Consider the following 22,070-nt stretch of genomic DNA (forward strand, 5'->3'; position numbering starts at 1 on the left):
CTTTAGTTATGAATGAACAATTTACTAATAAGCAAAGTTGCATATTTAACTTTAGATGACTCTTTTAATGACTAGACTCCCAATCTTAATACGTTTACACACACATGGCTTATTGTTCAAACTTAGGCCACTTCCTGAGGTTTGAACTTTATTTACAATGAAAGTAAATATTGCAATGTATAATAGTGGTGTATTTACAAATATAAAACTTGATTTTCAAGTTCACTCCTAAGATAGCTGTTCTTAGGGTTTCTCTTTTGCAGTATTCCCTCAGATGGTGGTTTTAGGGGAGATATTTTTACATGCCCCGGTGCATCCCGTGGTGCAGCACACAGCATGCATATGGCCAATGTCAGAAAAAACAATCTTAACAGTTGAAAAAAATATGTAAACCAAATAACCAACACACGTCAAATTTTCGGGAACCAGAAATACTGTTTTTTTTCTTAAATGATCTCCCGATTCCTCTGTCACCTGAAAATTTTGCAAAAATCCCTAAAACAAAACAAAAAACCAAGAACAACCCCTCCCGCCCCCCCCCCCCACACACCTCACCACATCTTCCCAAAACAACAAATAGATTCCCATTCTTTTAATTCCAATACCCTATCCACTGACCAAAAGTAGCAGTCAAAACCATAATGCCTTACCAACTTCTGTTACATAGGACTTTCCTTCTGAAGGTAGGGGGATATACTGGTTAGAAAAGAAGCTGCTTCCATAGCCCAAGATGAAGCCGTGGAGTTTGGTGTTGGGAATTAGCCGAAGGTACTTCATGCAAATGGTATCATCAGTTGTGTTGATCTGGACTTTCAGGTTTTGTCCTTTAAATGGGGAAGAAAGAAAAAAGCTAGGAGTTATTGTCTCATTCACTAACAGAACAACAGAAGGCAGCTCAACAGCTGTTTAAAGGGGGCAGTCTCCTTGACATCTGGTTCATTTAAAAAAGTGAACTAAACGTCATTTAACTTGCCTCAGAGCCCCATGACAACTTTTGGGGGGTTTTATGCTCACATTTTTTAAAACGCTCTCTTTCCTTTGCTGCTGTTTGAAAGGCTTGAACAAACAACATTGGGGTTTTGTCTACACAGCACCTGGAACATGCCTCCCAGTCTGGATAGACAGGTATGTGCATATCTGGCTGTGGACAAATGGGTTAGTGCCTGAATATAAGCCCACTTGACCCCAGGTTTGTACTCAAGTGGCTAGACTATGCTGTCATCTATGCTGCAGTGGCCATACTGCTATTTTCGGCATGCTAGTTCAACTAGGCCTAGCCAAATCTGTCTACCCAGGCTGGAAGGCTCCAAGCTGCACCATAAATGCCCCACAACCAAGAATTGTGAAATGCATCAAGTAAATTAGAACAAAATCCTTTAATTTCAATAATCCTACCTATCACTTGTAACAAGCATAGCTGAAAAAATGTCAGAGAGAAGTGGTACATAAGCGTGAATTTAAGTTTACTGTATTGCTTTAACAATGCACTGCAACACTAAACAACTTATTACGGAAAATAATAACCATGCCCAGTGGAAATTATAGTCAGTTGTTCTGGGTTTTTGTTGCTGTTGTTGTTAACAGAATGTATTTTTCTAGTCAGAATTAGGCCTGGACACAAGAACAAATGTGCATATTGGCCAAAATACCAAGATTTTTTTTAAACCCTTATTTTTATTCTTTCCAACAGAACAGAAAATGAGAAACACCTTGAATATCCATATACAACAATTTAACTTGCAGCAGCACAGAACATCCTTTTGTCGTCATAAAATTATGACCTTCATAACCGAACAAGCAATTTTATAGACTACTAAAAGATTTACCTAGCATTGCTCGAGTCCTTAACTCAATTTTTGTTTTATGGAAAATAATGAAACTGTACAATGCTTCATTTAAATCACTGCTTTGGAGAGTGGGCATGAGGGATTTAGTTTCCTGTCTGCCCCCAGCCCTCTCTCACCACAGTAGCTTGGGACCAGGTGAGAAGTGCCTCTCCATGGCCACTGATGCTCTAATGGGTACAGCCCGGGGAGAGGCACTTGTCCTCCACCTAGGGCAGATGCAGGTTCATCTGCACTCTGCACTCCCCCAGCCAACAAACTGTGTACTCTGCTTTCACTCCCTGACAGAGAGTAGCCATCAACGGTCCCATACAAATCGGGGGGAGGGGCAGAGTTTCAGCCCTCTCACCCTCCCTAAAGAGTGCATGGGGGGGTGAGAGGCTCAGGGTTGGGGCAGTCCCAGACGAGGAGGCCACACCCCCAGCCAGCTTTTTTCACCTGACTGATGATTCTGTCTTTTCTGTAAGGTTTCATGAGAAGCAATCTCATTGTCCTGGCACAACAATGTGTTTCCCTTGCTTTAAGTTATGATAAAACAAGAGTATATACTGAATTTGGAGGTCCTAGCTGTTACCATTTAGGTGAAGTTCTTGAACAGGCAGAGACAGACACAAACTCTCTCAAATATATACAGGTTGAAATGCCCAAATCCAGGACTCTATGGTCTGACAGATGTTGTTGGATGTAAGAGCCCTGGAGGCTGGGAGTGAGAGCCAGCTAAGAGTCCTACCATAGCTGGGGACACCAGTGGCCGGGCCAGCCAGCGGCTGGGGAATGCTGTTGAACCCCCAGCAGCAGTGAGGTGACGGGAACCCCTAGTAGCAGCGGCCCCAGTCCCAGGTAGGGAATCCCTAAAAGCAGCAGGACAGTGGCAGTCCAGCAGCTACGGCATCCCTGGCAGCACATGCCAGGAAACCCTCAGTGGCAGTGGGACTAGCAGCAGGGCAGGGAGCCCTGGCTGGGCCTAAGTTAGTGGGTCCAGTGGCAGGGTGGGGAGCCCCAAACTTAGGCGCCCCAGAATTGTGAGAGGAACCCAGGAGCAGAGCAGCAGCTAGCAGGGGAGCACTGACCTCCCCTGGTCCAACAAAACTCCATGGTTTGGGACTGCTCAGGGTCCCAAGGGTGCTGGACTAGGGAGGTCCAACCTGTAGAGGATCAGTATTTTCTATCATGGTGGAATATAGTGGAGGAAGTGTTTCAGTTCTCAGTACTTACCATTTCAGGTGACACTTCACTGCTATGAGTGTTATATTTCCAGTAATTCCAACCCCCATGGTAAAAAAAAAAAAAAGAGTTAGGTCCCTCTCTCAAAGTTATGACAATGACATAAAAATACATTTTAGATGTTTATTTCCCTTTTGGTTTCTCAGCCCTTAGGCAGTATACGTGGTACATTTTCAAAGATTATCAGCCACCCTGGGGGCAAAAAACTTACCTCAAAAAAATGACAGCAGAGATGCTCATGAAATCAGTTTCCTCTAGGGGGAGGAAGAGATAAGGGAAACACCTTCAAAAACTCAAATGTGGCTAGACTTGCTATAATATTGCAAGAGTTTACAACACTGTCTTCTCCTTTCCCTGAAAGAACAACCATGTGCTTTTAGCCTGAATGATGCATTTTAGATTCTGGAGAAAATACAGATCCCAACAAAGCCTCCTTGAGAGAGCACAGTGCGCATCATCTTTGTGCAGGTGACAGCTTCTCTAAAAACAAAATGAGTGCACCCTCTGAAATCAGGCAGATTTTTCATAAATTTAAAGGTATATTACACATAAAATGAAAGCACCACCCAAAGGACTTTCAAATCAACAAGAGTACATCTACAATTCAATGCTATTTTGAAATACTAGCACTATTCCGAAATAACATTAGTCCATGTCTACACAGCAGCAGTTATTTCAAAATAATGTTGAAATACTGGTAGATTTCTTACTCTGACTTCTGTAATTCTTATTGTACGAGGAGCAATGGAAGTCAGCGGAAGAGTTCGAAATAAGTGCTGTGTAGACGCTCCCTATTTCAAAATAAGCTACGTCGAACTAAGATACACAATTGACATAGCTCAATTTGCGTAGTTTATTTTGAGTTAAGCCCTGCAGTGCAGATGCACCCTTAGCTGCCTTTGTTCTCCTTCCAATACTGAGGAAAAACCAACCATGATTTTGTCCAATATCATGCAAAGGATGCCATTCTGAAGAACATGCCAGACCACCCTTGGCAACATGATCACACATACTGCATCTGCTTCTCCTCAAGTATTATATTCTTCATCCCCATTTTTTTCTTTTGGTCTCAGTTTAGCAGCTTGGAGATGTCCAGCCTTTTTATTTATTTATTTATATAAGGTGTGAAATTGTTGCTGTGTGCTTCTATGAATGTCTGAGCGCTAAAAAGACCCCATGTACAAGTTACTAGAAAAAGAGGTTCCTCATGTTTAAACAACTGTAAATACCGTTTCATAAAAGACATTAAACAAAGTGTGTTTTGTGTTTGGAGACTCAGATTGTCACCTGCAATTTTTTATAAATAAGAACATTCTGTGAAAATCTGCATGTGGGAGGAAAAAGAATTATCCTTCATGCAGAAACTGAAGTTTAACAGGTAATCTTTATAATTAGCTCTGGTGTTGTGGTTCAGACATTAGATAATAATCAGACACGAATGATAAATGTACTTGATTTTGGTGAAATTCTGAGACTGGGATTTATACTTTAATGGGCAACACAAACTCCTCTTTAGAATTTATATAAAGATTAATTATATAGTTTCGTATTCTTTGATAATTGAATTCCAAAGCAATATTGAAAGTAATTTGCTTGATTTGATTCTGATTTGAAGGAATATTTGATTTTTAGCATAGTATTATTAATAATCACTAATCTCTGGTAATATCTTTTCTTCATTCTGTTTTAGTTTAAGAGTTTTGGTAAAATTCATAAAGTAGAAACTCTACAGAGTTAAAGGCCAGGGGTGGATACCAACTGGTAAACCTAGAAGCCCAGCAAGTTTCTCTTGAGAAATCCATGCTTTTCTTGTTGGGTTAGCAAGAAGCGGGAGCATCACAAAAATTCACAGCTGAAAGATGCTGGTTTAGCAGGGCTTTCTAGAAGGAACGGCTGAAAATAATTGTGCTTTTGCTTTAGACGTAGTGCTTTGCTATAATTCATGATCTATGGCATTAACTGACAATGTCATTACTATCAGAATAGAGGTTTTCTATGGTCAATCACTGGACTGAGTAATTAAGTCCAGCCACACTAAATCAGTCTCACATTATTAGAACTATTTACCATTCAAGCATAACACTAACACAGAGCCAACTTTACCATTCGCTGTAATATCACCCTATGTGGTGAGCATTCACATAATCATTCCTCGAGCTAATTAAACAGGACTGAATGCATCATATAAGTCACAAAAGCCTTTCTGCTACTACCACGTGACAGGGTATGTGCTTTACTAACCAAGTCAACCCCTTGGAATCACTGTGGAAAGAAAGCCTTAAAATAAACTAGCACAATCAACTAGGCTTTCTTCAGTTTTGAATCTGAGCCAAAATATACTGTACTCAATCATCACTTCAATCTTTCTGCTTCCAGTATGGCCTAGCTTAGCACCACACACCTTCAATTGAGGAGAGTAAAGTGACCATTGCACAGACTAAAAACAGGTTGATAACATTGTGTTAAGTATTTACTTATTATTTAATGACAAAGTACCTCAATTTCATCTTACTGCCTTTTTTCCCTATCCAAATCTGATTTTTTCCCCCTTGCATTTACTTTGTATTGACCACTACGTAACCAATATGTGATCCTGCTGAATACAGCAAAAAGATCAAAGTCAGAGAACCTGGGGTTTTTTTTTTTTCAAAATGTACAGAAACAAGTATAGGTTGGACCTCCCTCATCCAGCACCCTTGGGAACTGACTGAAGCCAGATTAGGGACTTTTCTGGACCAGGGAGGTCATTTCAGGCCCCTTGCTGCTGCCCTCCACCCTGCACTCTCTTGAACTTCATGGCTCACCCTGCCCCCTCAGCCACAGCCCAGCTGAGCCACACCCCAGACCATGGATGTTGCTAGACCAGAGAATCCCAGATCTTAGCGGTGCAACCTGCACATTCAAATCGTGCTACATATTCTCCCATATTACCCAAGATCACACTATAAACTCAGAGAATAATGGTGATCTCAAAACAGCTAGGAGTATTCATTTGCACCAGCCTTCCTTTTCTTCTACCTAAACTAACCACAAAATATTTGTGCCATCACTTGTAGTTCAGTTTCAGAAGTGATATTTATTTCATGTCTCTACGTGAATGGCAGGAATTCTATCAAAGACAAAGAGACCTATGGTGTAGTTTATGTGGCAAAGGGACTCAAACATTGTCAACTGAAGTTTACATGGGTGGAATCCTGAAATGTCCTGGATATAAATTGAAGCTGAATACTGGCCAAGTGGAAGTTTATTCAAGTTCACACCCACAACCAACTGACTTTTCTGAGGCGCAAAGGTGTAGCCATGTTAGTCTGTAACTTAAAAAAACAAGTGGTCTTATAGTCCCGTAGAGACTAACAAAAAAAATATAGAAGTTTCAGGGGGTAGCGCAGTTAGTCTGAAGACCCAAAATAAAAAGGGAGGGAGGGAGAAAGAGGGGAAAAAAAGGACCCTCTTCTCCCTGTCTCCCACTCTCTCCTTTTTTTTCCTCCTCCCCTGCCTTCTGTCCTATTTATTTTGGGTCTGCAAATCTTAAACGCAAAACTCCGGTAATATGAAGAAGTGGGCTGTGCCCATGAAAGCTCATGATACCATCTACATGTTTTGCTAGTCTACAAAGTGCTACCAGACCATTTGTTGTTTTTAAAAAATATATAGATGGTGGTATGAGCTTTTGCGGGTGCAACCCTCTTCACTCATCATCTGAAGAAGTGGGCTGTGCCCTTGAAAGAGCGTGATAATTTTTTTTGCTAGTTTCTAAGGGGCTACAGGACCACTCGTCTTTTTTTTTTTTTTTTTTTACTTTTCTGAGTGACCTCCATATTTAATGACCAACAACTGCCAAAACAAGAACATGGAATTACTGTGTGATTATTTTATCACTTGTACATATTCCAACTGTTTCATTTCCACTGCATCTAAAGTCAGGAAGACCTAATAATATTCCACCACCAGATGTTAGTTAAGAGCAGAACTGTGATTCAGCTTGTTGCTATATTCCCATTTCATCTCTGCCACACTAAAAGCTCAGTTTTTCTTCATCAACACTGAATAATTAGTTCAAACCTGACTTAACTTCCACTTAATAGCACTATTACCATTTTCACTTTTCTTCATACCCATTATAAAAATAAACCACAAAGAGAACAAACTACAGCGTTTTTAGCCCACACAAGAAAACCCAGAGAATGCGAGTCAATGGACTCCGTGGAGACACTGAATATTTACCACACAGAACCTACTTCCCGTAGAGGGGGAAAAGACAGAGGGAGTGAAAGCCAGCCAGCCACAGAAGTCTCTCCCAGGTAAGAGATGCCCAACTGGCAGTGTTGGAGTGGTTCTCCAAGTATTCCCTGCTGCCAAAGCTTTTCCTAGGGGGACCCTGGGCAACCCTCCCACATCTTCCCACCCCTGCTATGTCCCCATGCCCCCCACTGCACTCCTCCCACTAAAGCCCCACCCCTGCTTCACTCCTGCCCTGCCTCTTCCCTGGCCCTCTTGCCCCCCTTAGAAACACAATCCAGGGATTACCGTGGCATGGGGCAGCAGCAGGGGTCAACCCGCCCCCCCACACACACACTCTCTGTGGTGGTGGCAGCCGCTGGGAGTAGTGTGACCCAGCAGCCTACTCTGTTCCACTGCCCATCATCCCACCAGGTTGCCCCACTTCACCAAGGTGGTAGGAAGTGGAACACCCCTGTCCCAGCCTGCTCCCCTGAGTGATGCAGGACTTGGGGATGGAGTGGGCTGAGGCTCTCTGCTTCCCACTGCCACGTGAAGCAGAACAACCCAGCAGTGACAGCCCCATTGCACATCCCCCAGATAATCCCCTGGGCTGCCCTAGACCCCACAGCTAACATGGAAGACTATCCTGTCCATAAGACAGTTGAGGCAGCCATGTATGGATGGGACAGCTCTACCTGGCAATAAGACCTAGCAGACCGGTTGAATGCGTGGGACTAGCGTAATCTTTTGAGGAGCAAAATGGCCATGTCAGTTGCGGACTAAAATGCAATACCTCACCAGCTTCTGGCAAATTAAGTTTAAAATCCCAGTGCAACCCTAGGTTTTGGAGGAATACTCTGACCTTTTCCTCACTTGCATTAGCTTTTGGTATGTATTAGTAAAAATCTGTCCCTCAGTGTTTGCATTAAGGCCATCACTAAAGAAGGGATCTCAGAGCCATTGCTACCTGTGAAATATAAATCTTCTGACCCCACTTACCAAAAAAAAAACCAACAACAACACAATCACCCCTGTTGAAATGCAAATATTAACTTCAATGGAAGATGATCAGTGGCTAACAATACAGTGAAATGAGTATCTTAGCTAATATCCTATAATAAAAGAAAACATCTCCACATGTGATATTGGAAAACATTTTGGGAGAGAATTCCCCATCCACAAGGTTAGGGCCTTGAAAAGGACAGTCCAATAAAAACAACTTAGTTAAAGGAACAATTAATTGAGTGTTAATACTTTGGAAAGAGTGTACAGTCTCAAAACAGCCCGAGGACACCACCTGAAAGAAATAAGCAGCCAGGAATAGGCAGCAAGAGCCAAGAGCAAGCAAGGAATATAACTCTTGAAATGCTTATCCGTAAATGTTTCTAATTGATGCTCATAAATTTAAACTTTGAAAATCACTATTACAATCAAATATGCAATAGTCACTTGGACCAAGAAGCCTCAAACTTTGGGGCGCCCCGTGGCAAATTCTAGGAGGCCGCGGGGGGGAGTGGGGAAGACGACACTATCTGACACACAGGATTTCTTCCTTTGGATAATTCACGGAATGGGTAGTTCCTTGAAGGCAGCCAGGATCCTGAAGCCCACTCCCTGTTCCCTTCTTAGCCCTGCCCTCTCCCATTCTTAAAGCTCTCACTACTAAATAATTGATATTCAGCTGTAAGAGAGGTCCAGTTCTTTTTCCATTTGAACATCCCTGGTGATTTCGTACCAGAGTTCTTTGTCTTAATCTGATTTCTCAGCGCAAGAGTGTCACAAAAATGCCAGGTATAATTATTATTAACTACTCAAGCAGCTTTCATGTTATTCCATCACTAGTTCACATCTGTAAAGAAATAAGGAACAATTTATAGAACTGAGCCATTTGATTAGTTTCACAAATGGAGCACATTTTCAAAAGTGCACTGATACCCCAAGTTGGGTGCAGTGTAATTTCAATGTTAAAAGCAAACTGGAGCCATTTTCTTAGAGTTTGCTGCCTAATGAAGGAACCGTAGAGAAGCAAGAGATATAACAGCAGCTTTTGACTGAGTTAGCAACTTTATAACTCTAACTCTGTACCCCATTATGGACTGGATTGATCAACCAAGAATGTGAGCAAAAATATTAGAAAAGAGAAAAAATGTTATTCAAATTCATTTAAACAAATATTTTCTTGCTCTCAATTTCATATTCACTATAGCATTATACTATTTTAAATGAGAAGATACTTTTTTTGGACTTGTTGATTGCTTGTACCTTCTACGATCAAATATGATAAAGCTTTATAACATGAACTATTAAGCAATTCAACACTTGTATGTGGTAAGAGCTATACAGTATTCAAACGGATTTCCATTGAAAGGCAGCTACTGCTGGGATCAATGCTCTTTTTCGACTCAGTGCAGACCAAGGCAGGGCCCAGCCAGCTCACAGAAATACAGCCTTTGTTCACCACACACCACTGCTCCCCTCGCCGCTGGCTGCAAAAGCAAGTTCCAGTGCCACCGTCCACTCCAATCCCACCCTTGGCACCACACAGCAACTTACTGCACTGTGTTCTGACTGCAGTACCACAGATGCTGTGGCCAGTTTATCCAATGTAGCTTGGAAAGGCTGGGAGTACTGGACCAGCAACACAGGCATCCACCATGGGTTTCAGTACTGCCACTGAGGAGGGAGATTGCTGTCTCTGTTATGTTGGAACCAGGGCTGGCGCTGCCATAGTCTCTTGCACAAGGGAAGAGTCTCTACTTCTCAATGACAGGCTGAAGTCCCAGTCTGACCCTGAAGCTGCCCCTCCAGTGGGGCTGTTGAGGCCTGGGTATGTCTGCTGCCCCTGGTGGGCAAACGATGGGGCGAGTAGCACTGCCTGCCTGAGAATCGGTACCGAGGAAAACAAGATAAATGCCAAGATCCCAAACAATCGCTGCTGGACTGTGATTGACATTGAAGAAATCGCTGAAGATAGGGTGACTAACACTTGGATAACAACCTGTGGCCTGTATCAGTGGTACAGGCAATGGTGCCTCAACTCAGAAGACCCATATGTCTGGTTGGCAGGGACTCTGTTGGGAACCTAGACCTTCTGGCCAATGAGTTGGGCCACAGTACCAGGGACCAAGGTCGCAACAAAGCTGTCCAGTGACAAAGGGAGTTCTGCTAGTCTACCTGCTATACCCTATGGTCTTGGTCTTTGGAGCTAGAGCTGGAGCCACCTCAGTCCCCTGGTGTGGCACTTAGAGGGCTGGCTGGCTCTGTCTCTAGGCAACGGAACCACTGCAGGCACTGAAGGCCACACTGCAGGCTTGGAGTCCTTATAGCTGCCCAGAATGGGGAGACAGGTCCCAGTGGTAACCCCTTGGAGGCCTAAGGCAGGCACACGGTCTGATATAGGTTCTTTGCCCATAGGTCTTTGGGTTCTTTGGCTCTGCTTCTTTTGCCCCTTGCTGAGCACCGGTGAGGGGAAGAGCAGTGCCAGGCAGAGCCTGGTGCCAGTGGCACGTTTCCTACTGAAGCCAATCCACTCTGCACGGGGTCCAGTGATGGTGGTTCTGGCACAGGATGCTTCCTGTTTCCATCAGGAGTGCCCTCAAGTGGATATTCTGCTCTGAGTACAAGGATGAAAGTATTTACAAATATGACACTTGTCCGTCCGTCCGTCCGTCCGTCCTGTGGATCTCTCCCAGACACTTGAGACAACTGTCCTGTAGATCACTGACAGGCATCAGTATACCAAACAGGACTTGAAGCTAAGTCTGCCTCAGGCAAAGTCCCAACCAGGACTCTAATTTCTTCTAATGACTATTCTTAACAACTAATTACTAACACTATCAGCAAACTATCTACAGAGGCCCTATGGAGCAAAGTCCATTGAAGATGAAAAGACACCACTAGCTCTTTCTACCTATGGGAAGACAATCCAGGTAACCACCATGGGCAGTAACAAGGAACTGAGAGGGTACAGAACTGGTAGCACCTAATATATGGCTGCATGGGAATGCCACTCCAGGGGGGCACCATGGTCAGCCTTATGGATACTGATAAAGCAAAAATCTCCAACAACTATGCACTAGCTCTCTCAAGGAACTGGGGGGGGGGGGGGGGGGAACAGAGATAAAATGAAAAATACGGGGAATAAGTAACAATTCTGAGCCTTCAACAAAAGTATTGATTTTGTTTGGTTCTACAAATGGGAAAGAAAGAATTTGGGTGATGGGGTTAGTGGAATTTAAATTAACTATCTTGCCTTTGTCTGCCAGGATCCAAACCGAGATGTTTGCACTGTTAAAGCTGCCTCAAAAGAAGCATTCTCTTTTCCTCAAGAGAATGCTGCAAGATGTGGCTGACAATAAATTCATTAGTAACTATATCTTGGCACTAATAGCAACAAATTCTGGATTATGTGCCAAACATAAGACACCAGCAATCATCTGCAGACTGAAACTTATCAATCTGATTTTGAAAAAATATATAACTTTGCAGATTAATATGTTCACGTTTTCTCTGGTCCTTTGTTTCACTGAAGACTCAGAGAAACTGTTATGGTTTCAAGTATGCTACAGTTGCAAGATTACAGACTAGTAAATGCTTCAACAACTGAATTACTGGCTATTCTGGAATGTTTCTTTTTCTCTCCCTCTCGTTTTGACTTAGAGGTGTTAACGTTCCTTCCTGTTTAGGATAGATTGTGTGCAGCAGACGGCACAGCTAAATCAATAAATAAAATAATACACTTTGTTAGGTGATACTATTGAAATCCTGGCTGATGGAACATATGGCATGAGATTTGGAAAGTGCATACACCAGTTATGTTGTTCATGGGCATGGCTTTTTTCACTTAAGCAACATAATTTACATGACTTAAGAGACCATGAGACCTTAGACTCCATTTTTACAAGTAGATTTCCCTGCCCATGTGATCCTAGACCCCAAAGCGATCAGTAACTTTTCAGGCATGAGAAATGAGCTATAAATTGTAAGCTGTGACATCACTGCTTCTCTTCTCTGGTCTCTGGACTATGGTTTCTAACAAGGAAGCTGTGAACAAGGATGATGTCCCAGACTGTTTGGGTGTTCCAGAGAGCCTTGTTGAAATCTAGCAGACTTATCTGCACTGCTCTGATCCTGAGTGTAAGACTCTGAAATCAAATTGTCATGTATAAGGTTCCTTTTAACCATTTGATGATGCTTTTCTTTTTGAAAAGTTAATAAACCTTAGTTACTAAAGGAACAGGATGCAGCATAAAGTTTGATGAGATCCTGAAAGCATAATTTGACCTGGGTATGTGTTTGATCCTTTGAAATTAGGAGAATCTTATTACAAGTCCAGTTGTCTCAGGGGCAAGCCAGGAGCTGGAATGAGTAAGGGGACTGTGTTTTAGCTTCTTATTAACCACAGCATGTTGCTACAATAGCTTTCTTTTGTTACTGGCTGCATAATCACAAATCATATATATAGTAGCCCAATGTCTGTGAGTTTGTAACGTTGAAATGCTGGCTGTTCTCTCTGGGCGGCCCATGCTGCATGGGGAGTGTGGGGTCCAAATTGCCACTTGCTCCGCTTGTTCCCCCGCGGCGGCCCAGCTGAGCGGTGCAGAAGTCAGCAGAGTACCATGGCGGGAGAGGAAGGGGTGGGGCGGGACGGTGTCATGCAGCGTGACAGCGGCTCCAGGCCCCACCCCCTGGCCATGCACATCACCACCCTGCCCCCCTTTGCCTCCCGCCTTGGCGCTTGGCTGACTTCTGCGCCGCTCAGCCGGGCCGCCGCGTGGGAGCAAGTGGCGCAAATGACCGTTTGGGCTCTGCGCTTCCCATGCAGCACGGGGAGTGCGGAGCCCAAACGGCTGTTTGGGCTCCGCGGTCCCCTGAGTGAGAAGCAGGAAGGGGAGAAGAAGAGAAAGGAGGAGACAGAGAGAGAGGTAGGAGGCGGAGGAGAGCTGAAAAGGGGGGGGAGGCAGTAGAAGGAGGAGGAGGAGAGGGAGAGAGAGAGAGAGAGATGGAGCAAGAGACCGGAGGCTCAGGAGAGAAGACCAACTTGGAGGAGAGACCTGAAAATCCCGTCTTATGACGGGCTAATTGGCTAGTTACAGAATAAGCTCCAGTGTGGGGTGTGTCTGCCTTTTCTCAGTAGTCTGTCCTAAACTGGCACTCTCAGCTGTGTCCCTCTCTCAGCATTGTGATAGCAGACACTTCGGGGACAACCACACTCCTGCTTTTGTTGTTTCCACCCAGAGAATAAAAGACTCTGAACTACAAAACTGAGGGTGAAGACAGCTGTGCTTTATTACAACAAAGTCAGCCACATCACCAGAATTCCTCTTAGAAGTTTAGCTTATTTTACCATTTTTAGGGGGTACCAAGTACTGCCTCCCAAAGCTCTGAGCAAATGGAGCATACCACATTAGGACAATCTATTTTTGTGCAGGGTCTCACTCATAATATTCAAAGAGTTTGCACTGGTGTGTGCACTTTCCAAATCTCATGCCATATGTTCCATCAGCCAGGATTTCAATAGTATCACCTAACAAAGAGCATTATTTTATTTATTGATTTAGCTGTGCTGTCTGCTGCACCCAACCTATCCTAAACAGGAAGGAATGTTGGCTGGTTGAATTAACCACAGTTTAAAATGGCATATTTAAAAATAGGTTTGTTTCTATGCAGAAAGATAAACAAGCAACATTAAAAAGGGAGCTGTAATTCTCTCACTCAACATTAATATAGATATAAATCTCTCTTTATAATATAGAGGCACGAAACACACACAAGTTGTATGTCAGCAAATTGAGGGATAAATTTTGGGACCAAAAAGAGAAAACCCTTCATTACCAATTAAAATATGCCATTTCTTATAAACATCATGTTAAACAACCTGCTAAAGCTGATCACCTGAAGGTTCTGTGCTTGCTTTTCTCATTCACAGTTAAAGTCCCCTGAAGCAGTGTTTGGAAAATGAAATCAGTGAAGAAAAAAGTCAGTGTGTAAAGCTAACATTCCTCAGCAAATATGAACTGTCATCATGCAGAACACAAATTATTCATTACATGTTTACACAGGTGTATCTTGCAAAAAGTTCTAGTCTAAGCCTGCTCAATCATTTGGTTCCAACTTACTGTCAAACATGCCAGGATCAAAAATGAACTCCCTCTTTGCTTTCATAGACTCATAAGGCTGGAAGAGACCTCAGGAGGTCATCAAGTCCAACCCCTGGCCCAAAGCAGGACCAAACCCAGCTAAATCATCCCAGCCAGGGCTTTGTCAAGCCGGGACTTAAAAACCTCTAGGGGTGGAGATTCCACCACTTCCCTAGGTAACCCATTCCAACCAGTGCTTCACCATTCTCCTAGTAATATAGTTTTTCTTAATATCCACCCTAAACCTCTCCCACTGCAACTTGAGACCATTTCTCATCATTCTGCCATTGGTCACTACTGAGAACAGCCTTTCTCCACCCTCTTTGGAACCTCCCTCTAGGTCAGGGGTCTGCAACGCGGTGCCCACAGGTGCCATGGCACCAGCCGGGGCATTTATGTGCGCCCGCGCTGACTGCTGGAGAGAGCATATGCCGCCGCGCAACAGCTTAGAAGGGAGACGCCAGGTTCGCAAGACATCCGAGGGAGCGCATGTGAGGTGTGTTTAAACACCCATGCAACAGCTGAGAGGGGAGACGCCTGGCGTGCCGTGATGTCACAGCCTGGGACTTTAAATTTTAAAACAGCACAGCCCAGCTCCAGACCCAGCATGTGGTCTGATGTCATGGAAGCAGCTGGGGCCAGGCCCGATCACAGACTCAAACTGGAAGGCAGAACATGGGAGTGCAGGAAAAATAGGGGGAAGGGGTGTGAGAGGAAGGAGCTTGTGCTGAGGGGAAGGGGGCAGTTCAGGAGAAGAAAGGGGAAGGCACCAAGGGACAGGGTGGAGTAGAAACAAATGCCAGGGGGCCAAGTGGAGACAATGAGGAAAAGGGCTGGAGGGGAGGTGTCAGTGGTAGGGGGGACAGGGTGATGCTGGGAGAGGAGAGGGTAAGGGCATTGGAAGTTAGAGGGGGGAGGGAGAGGTGCTGGGAGAAGGCTTGAAAGAAGGGGTGGGCATGAGGAAGGCAGGGATGGAGCAAATCATGTGTGAGGGCACAGAGGGGCATGAGGGGAACAGGGGCAGAAGGTGGTGAGGGGTTGGGCATCAGGGAAAAAGAGGGCAAAAGGGGTAGGGGCAGTGAGGGAAGGGGGAGGCACCAGGAGGGTGCAGAAGTAAGGGAAGGTGCAGGTGCCAGGGGATTCTGGGGGTGAAGCAGAAGGGCAGACACCTGCAGGGGAGGGACCAGAACCAGAGGAGAGAGGCAGGGCAGGTGTGTAGAGGGAGGTGTTAGGAGAGGGAGTAGCTCACATGATCAGAGTGGGGCTACTGGAGGAGTGGGCACAAGGGGGAGAGAAGGGAGGATGGAGGGGGGCAGGTCTCAGGACGGCTGAGGGCAGTGAGAAGGGCAGGAGTCAGGACAGCAGAGGAGGGTGAGAAGTTGGGGGGCAGCAGGTACCGGGGAGCTGGTGGAGCAAGGAGAGGAGATATAGCAGCAGATGGTGGGGACATGGTGGGGATGGGGAGTGTGAGATTGAAAGGTGCCATGATTTTTGGGGGGGTGGGAGTGTGCTTTTTTTTGCTCAACATTTGGACATCCCCCCCCTTTTTATTAATGCAGAATTTTGTTTAAAAATGAATTACAATATAATTAAAATAAAAATTATCCAACTAAATTAAGTTTCTATCAAATTTACCCAATTCACATTTAATATGAAAATTTTATGCAAATACTTCAATTTGCGCATTTGATGCCTTTTTTCTATTTTTTCTCTAAAGGGGGGGCTGAATAATTGCCGAATAATTTAATACCTTTTACATGTAAAATTACCTTTTTTATCTTATGGATTCATATATTATGTAATATTAAATATGATGTTTTTCGTATTATTTAATGTACAAATACAAAATAAGCCTTGAAAAATTGTTGGCACCCACCACACTCTTCTGACAACATGAACGTGCTATTGGCCACAAAAAGGTTGGGGACCACTGCTCTAGGTAGTTAAAGGCCGCTATCAAATCCCCTCTCACTGTTCTCTTTTGCAGATTAAGCAAGACAAAATCTGTCAGCCTCTCTTTGTAGGTCATGTGCTCCAGCCTCCTAATCATCTTTGCTGCCCTCCTTCAAAAATATTTAATCTCTTCTGTTTTTTCTCCTTCACAGTCCTTTATATATTTACTACCTAATTAGAAATGCCTAATATCTACAAACTCCATACCACTTATAAATTTTTCTTGCTACACTCTGAATGGAATCTTTGTAGAAGTCATGGCTTTCCCCCTCCAAAGGCTCGCTTGAGTTGAAGAGGAAAAAGTCAGCTTTTCCATACACACCACTTGACATCCAACCTCATCATGCAGTTTCTATTCAGACAAAAATTCCCATTGATCTCAATTTCTACAACATTTGTGAGTTTGTCTTGTGAACCAGGCACATGAACACTATAACTAACATTAGAATTCCTGTCTACAGAACTTTTACTTTCCTATGATATTTGAAGCTCTTATCAGTAGAAAATGCAGGTTTTTCCATTGGTGAAACTTATTTTTCTCACACATTATCAATGATATATGACACACTGGAAAAATTCAGGCCTGTTATTTCAAGAGTTAATAGAAATATTAGGTTTTCACCTAAGTTGAACTCTCATATGGTAGGAAAGCAAAAAGTGACCTAAACGTTAAGTGATTTGGTTTGGGCCCTGGGCAAAGTGAAGGGACGTTGCTCTGGACCCCCAAAAGAGTTGGGGCCTCAGGTGGAAGAGACAAGCTGGGGCTTGCCTCTCCCAGGCAGCCCTTCAGACTAGCACATGCTGCTTGGGGCTCTGGTGGAGATTTAAATGACTCAGGGCTCTGGCCACTACCTAGGATCCCCAGGCCCTTTTAAAGCACCAGGCCCTGGGCAGCTGCCCCCTTTGCTCCTCTCCACCCCCTTTAAGTGGGCCTGCACAGTACTTATTTTGCTGTAGACTGGCACACATTTTGTCACTTTGGATTATTTTGTACAAAAAAAGGGGGGGGGGGGAGAAAGAGGGTTAATACAGTCAAGCCAAAAGTAACAAGTTCCTCTCAAAGTCAAACTCTATTGATGAATTCAGCTAATTAGTTTTTAATAAGATAACAACCAATGCTGTCATTTGCTATGAGTCAAGAAGCCAGCTGCCTCTCATCACTCCCTCCGTTCCTGTTCATAGGTCTCCCTTTCTCTGTTTTCTCCACTTCCTCCCTCACCAAGAGACTTTTCAGGATGAAACAATCACGTATAATGGTTTATAAATGCAAGTTGTGTTCACTCCTTTCCTAGAACTTCTCTGAGATGACACTAAGAGCAACTTAGAGGAATTTTGAACCTGATGTAACAGCATAGAATAAAATCTCTTCTATTTCAACACTTCAGACTAGCTTTCCTGTTTGTTTTGATGGCAAGAATCTACTTCAGAAAACATAACCATAATTCAATCCCCTATGCTCTGAAAATATCAATGGAATAATGCTTAGGTGAGTCTGATGGGCATATGTAACATAATGGAGCTATCAGAGTGGCCATTTCAACACCATTTGAGAAGTGATAGTAGGATTGCTAATATTGTAATGACTTTACTGCATAACCCAAAACAGTTTAAGACGCAAAAAAAGCAAACAAAAAAGGTGCTTCTTGCCAGGGCTGTTGATTATACACAGAGAACTCATGCAATTAACTCAAAATTAATTGCTATTAAAAAATCATCATGATTAATCACACTATTAGGCAATAGAATACCCATTTAAATGTATTCAGTATTTTATTTTTTCTACATTTTCAAGTGTATTGATTTCAATTACAACACAGAGTACAGTGCTCACTTTCTATTTTCATTAAAATATTTTCACTGTAAAAATGATGCAAAGAAGAAACGGTATTTCTCAATTCACCTCATGCAAGTACATTAATGCAATCTCTTCAGCATGAAAGTGCAACTTACAAATGGAGATTTTTTTGGTTACATAACTGCATTCAAGATCAAAACAATGTAAAATTTTAGAGCCAACAAATCCACTTAGTTCTACTTCTTGATCAGTCCAATCACTAAAACAAACAACTTTGTTTACATTTATGGAAAATAATGTTGCTATTTTCTTATTTATGTCATCTGAAAATGAAAGCAGAGGCCTTCACATGGCAATTTTGTAGCCAGCATTGCAAAATATTTACATGCCAGATATGCTAAACATTTTCATGCCCCCTCATACTTTGGCCAATATTCCAAAAGACACGCTGATGACACTCATTAAAATAATGTATTATTTAGGGATGAGATCATGTAACTGTAGATGGTTACCTGATGATCCTGGGTTCATTAGTTAGCCTTCTCGGTAACATGCAGATTCCCAGCTTAAAAGCCAGCTTCCTGGCACACACTGGTGCCCAGGGAGCCACCTGCCCCCCATTCTGTGTTGTTGCCTCTGTATCAAAGAACACAAAAAAAACTACTGCCTCTGACAGAACACAAACAAGTACCCGTGTGAAATTTCTAAAGAGCACTGCAGCACTTGACCCAAGGTTTAAGAATCTGAAGTGCCTTCTAAAATCTGAGAGGAACAAGGTGCGGAACAACCTGAGCAACACTCTGAAGTGGAAAGAATTTAAATAATTAAAAAAGAAAATCAGCATTATGCTGGTGGCATCTGACTCACAAGAGAGAAATGAACATGCATTGGTCTGCCCTGCTTTGCACTGTTTATAAACAGAACCCCTCATCAGAATGGATACACATCCTCTGAAATGGTGGTTGAAGCACGAAAGCAGTTATGAATCTTTAGGATATCTGACGCAAATATCTTGCGCTGCTGGCTACAACAGTATCATATGAATGCCTAGTCTCACTCTCGGGTGACACTGTAGACAAGAAGTGGGCAACATTATCTCCTGCAAATGTGAACAAACTTGTTTGCCTGAGTGACTAGCTGCACTTACATTTGTAAGTTCAATTTTTATGACAAAAAAGATTGCACTACAGTACTTGTACGAGGTGACTAGAAAAGTACTATTTCTTCTGTTTTTACAGCACAAAGATTTGTAATAAAATAAATATAAAGTGAGTATTGTACATTTTGGGTCTTGTGTTGAAGCTGATACCAATATATTTGAAAATGTAGAAAATATTGAAAAAATATTTAAATAAATGGTATTCGGTTATTGTCTGTTATTGCTTAACAGTGTCCAGGAGAAGGGAAGACATTGCAGAACACGCATTCTGTTGGAAAGTAAGGGCTGGGATGGTTCTGGGGCCATCCTGCAAGTAGTAGCAAAGGATACTGGAAGCCAGAGTGTGGCCGGTGTGGATGACTGGCTGCTAGGGTCAGAGTTGCTGGAGGGTCAGGCCTATAGCTATACACAGACACTTGAGGTCTGACCTGCATGCGGTTTCACTGATTGTGAACAATCCAGATTGGAAGCTACAACAGAAAAACATTAGGAGACACCCAAACTTGCAGGGCGGGTAGTGACACTGCCACTCACTGGTATGGATTGCATCCTGCAATGTACCAGGGAGGTTATATAAGCTGAGCCTGTGAACCGTCACACAACCAGGCTCATGGCAGATACATATTCCATAGGAGACCAGTTTCCTAAAAAAAATTCAGTTAGAAGCAGATGTAGGAGAACACTTCTCCTGACAGGGTGGGCAATGAGCTAGAGCCCCTAATGCCTGGTAGTGACAAGAAACAATCTCCTTTCCCCAGCCTCTTCATCTTCATATGGGGGGAGGTCACTGAGGTCCCAGTTACATTTGAGAATAGCTGAGTAACTGCCAGCCACTCTCCACTAGGTAGAAAGGATGAAGGAAGGAATCACGACCTGCATGGTATTAGTTGTTGCTGGAGAGTTTCTAAGAGAGTGAAGTCAATGAAGTTATATCCCTTGTATCTTGGGTTTTCCCCCTGCATGTCCAGGACAACAGGGAGTTCTCACCACAGGTGATAAGTGGGAGGCTCCATATTTCTAGCAGCACTAGCCAAAGAGGAAGGGGGATGCTACTCTCCACTTTTTGCAGAGAGAGGGGAACTGCTAATCCACTACAGCCTCTTGAAGTAAGAAAAAAGGAGAAGTATTTTGAGACCAAATTTTAGTCTTCACAGCTATTGAGCAATTGGTTAGGCATCAGGTAACAGTGGGAAAGCGTGTGAGGTGAAATTTATACTCGCATTACCCTCATTAAACATCAGTCAATTCAAGGCACTGCTACCAAGTTGTATCAGTTCCATGGACATTATCTGAAACTAGTTCCAGGTCCCAATTAAGCAGAGTTGGCTGTCTTTAGTTTTAAATGGATGACACTATTTTGGTATCTTTCCACCACCCTATGACATCAAATAGCTGACCTCTCATTGGAAAAATGTTACTGCTGCCACCTAACAATACTGAAGAAATATGGAAACTATTTTACTGAGCCGTAATTACAGGCTGCTTTTTTTACCTTCCCCATTTCCAAAAATAGGCCATTGCAGGCTCATTAGCCCATGCAGGACATTTTTTTAAAAAGAGAAATAGCTGTTCTGTCTTTAGAACTCCTAAGACTATAGCTGAAAAAAGGATAGTTGGAGGGGGAGAGGAGGACCACTGGAGAAAGATAAAGTTCATATCACATCTAAGGAGATTTCTCCACTTTCTATCTATTCACAGCTCTCCTTGAATCTCATCTGTATTATTCTCACATCTAGACTATGGAGATGATTGATGCTGCGGCAGTTGATCTTTTGGCATTTGATTTAGTAGGTCTAGTAAAGATCTACTAAATCAAATGCTGAGGGTGCCCCTGTCGACACTGGAACTCCTACTCCTCAGGTATGTCTAGACTACATGGCTCCGACGACGGAGCCATGTAGATGAGATTACTAGACATAGGAAAATGAAGCGGTGATTTCAGAAATCAGTGCTTCATTTACATCAAAATGGCTACTGCACTGTGCCGATCAGCTGTTTGGCGGCACAGCAGGGTAGTCTGGATGCGCCATGGTCAACTAGGGAAGCCTTTGTCGACCGCTCTGGTATGCCTCATAAAATGAGGTTTACCAGAGCGGTTGACAAAGGCTTCCCTTGTCGACCGCGGCACGTCCAGACCACCCCGCTGTGCCGCCAAACAGCTGATTGGCACAGTGCAGTGGCCATTTTGATGTAAATGAAGTGGCGATTTCTGAAATCACCGCTTCATTTTCCTATGTCTAGTAAATTCATCTACATGGCTCCGTCGACAGAGCCATGTATTCTAGACATACCCCTTGTGAGGTGTATGTGAAGTCGATGGGAGTGTTTCTCCCATCAACCTCCCTCTGTGAGGACGGCGCTGAAGCTTGGCTTAAGGTACGTTGACTCCAGCTACATTTGTTCAGCTATAGTGTATAGTTGGCCTTAAATGTCTTTACAGCACTGACGCTGAAAGCTAAAGAAAATAAAAAGTAAAGTTAACTTACCAGGGTGCCAAGCTCATTTAATGCATTTAGGTATCAATAACTAACCAATGATCTTTTGTGTACTAAATGGTACCATACAACCCAACTATTAAAATCAATGGACAGGCACTGAAAACTGTTAATCATTTTCTCTGCCTTGGAAATTATCTTTCATCCAAGACAGATATTGATGTAGAAACTCAACATCATCTGAGCTGTGCCAGTGCAGCCTTTGCTCGTTTACAGCACAGGACTTTTGAAGATCATGAG

At 43.2% G+C, this 22,070-nt stretch overlaps 1 protein-coding gene across 40 annotated transcripts in view; it reads right to left on the reverse strand.

The window, feature by feature from the left end:
* ABI3BP (ABI family member 3 binding protein) overlaps nt 1-22,070 on the reverse strand; it is a 320,664-nt gene that overhangs the window by 228,632 nt on the left and 69,962 nt on the right. For all 40 annotated transcript variants that reach the window (XM_075907457.2, XM_089772857.1, XM_075907515.2 and 37 more), the window contains exon 2: nt 651-824. In XM_075907457.2, the coding sequence (XP_075763572.2) occupies nt 651-777 (127 nt within the window). In that variant the 5' untranslated portion in view covers nt 778-824. The remainder of the gene's footprint in view (nt 1-650; nt 825-22,070) is intronic.

The sequence above is a fragment of the Pelodiscus sinensis genome, chromosome 1 (genome assembly GCF_052426305.1).
Source record: "Pelodiscus sinensis isolate ZL-2025 chromosome 1, ASM5242630v1, whole genome shotgun sequence".
In the NCBI taxonomy this organism is placed as follows: domain Eukaryota; kingdom Metazoa; phylum Chordata; order Testudines; family Trionychidae; genus Pelodiscus; species Pelodiscus sinensis.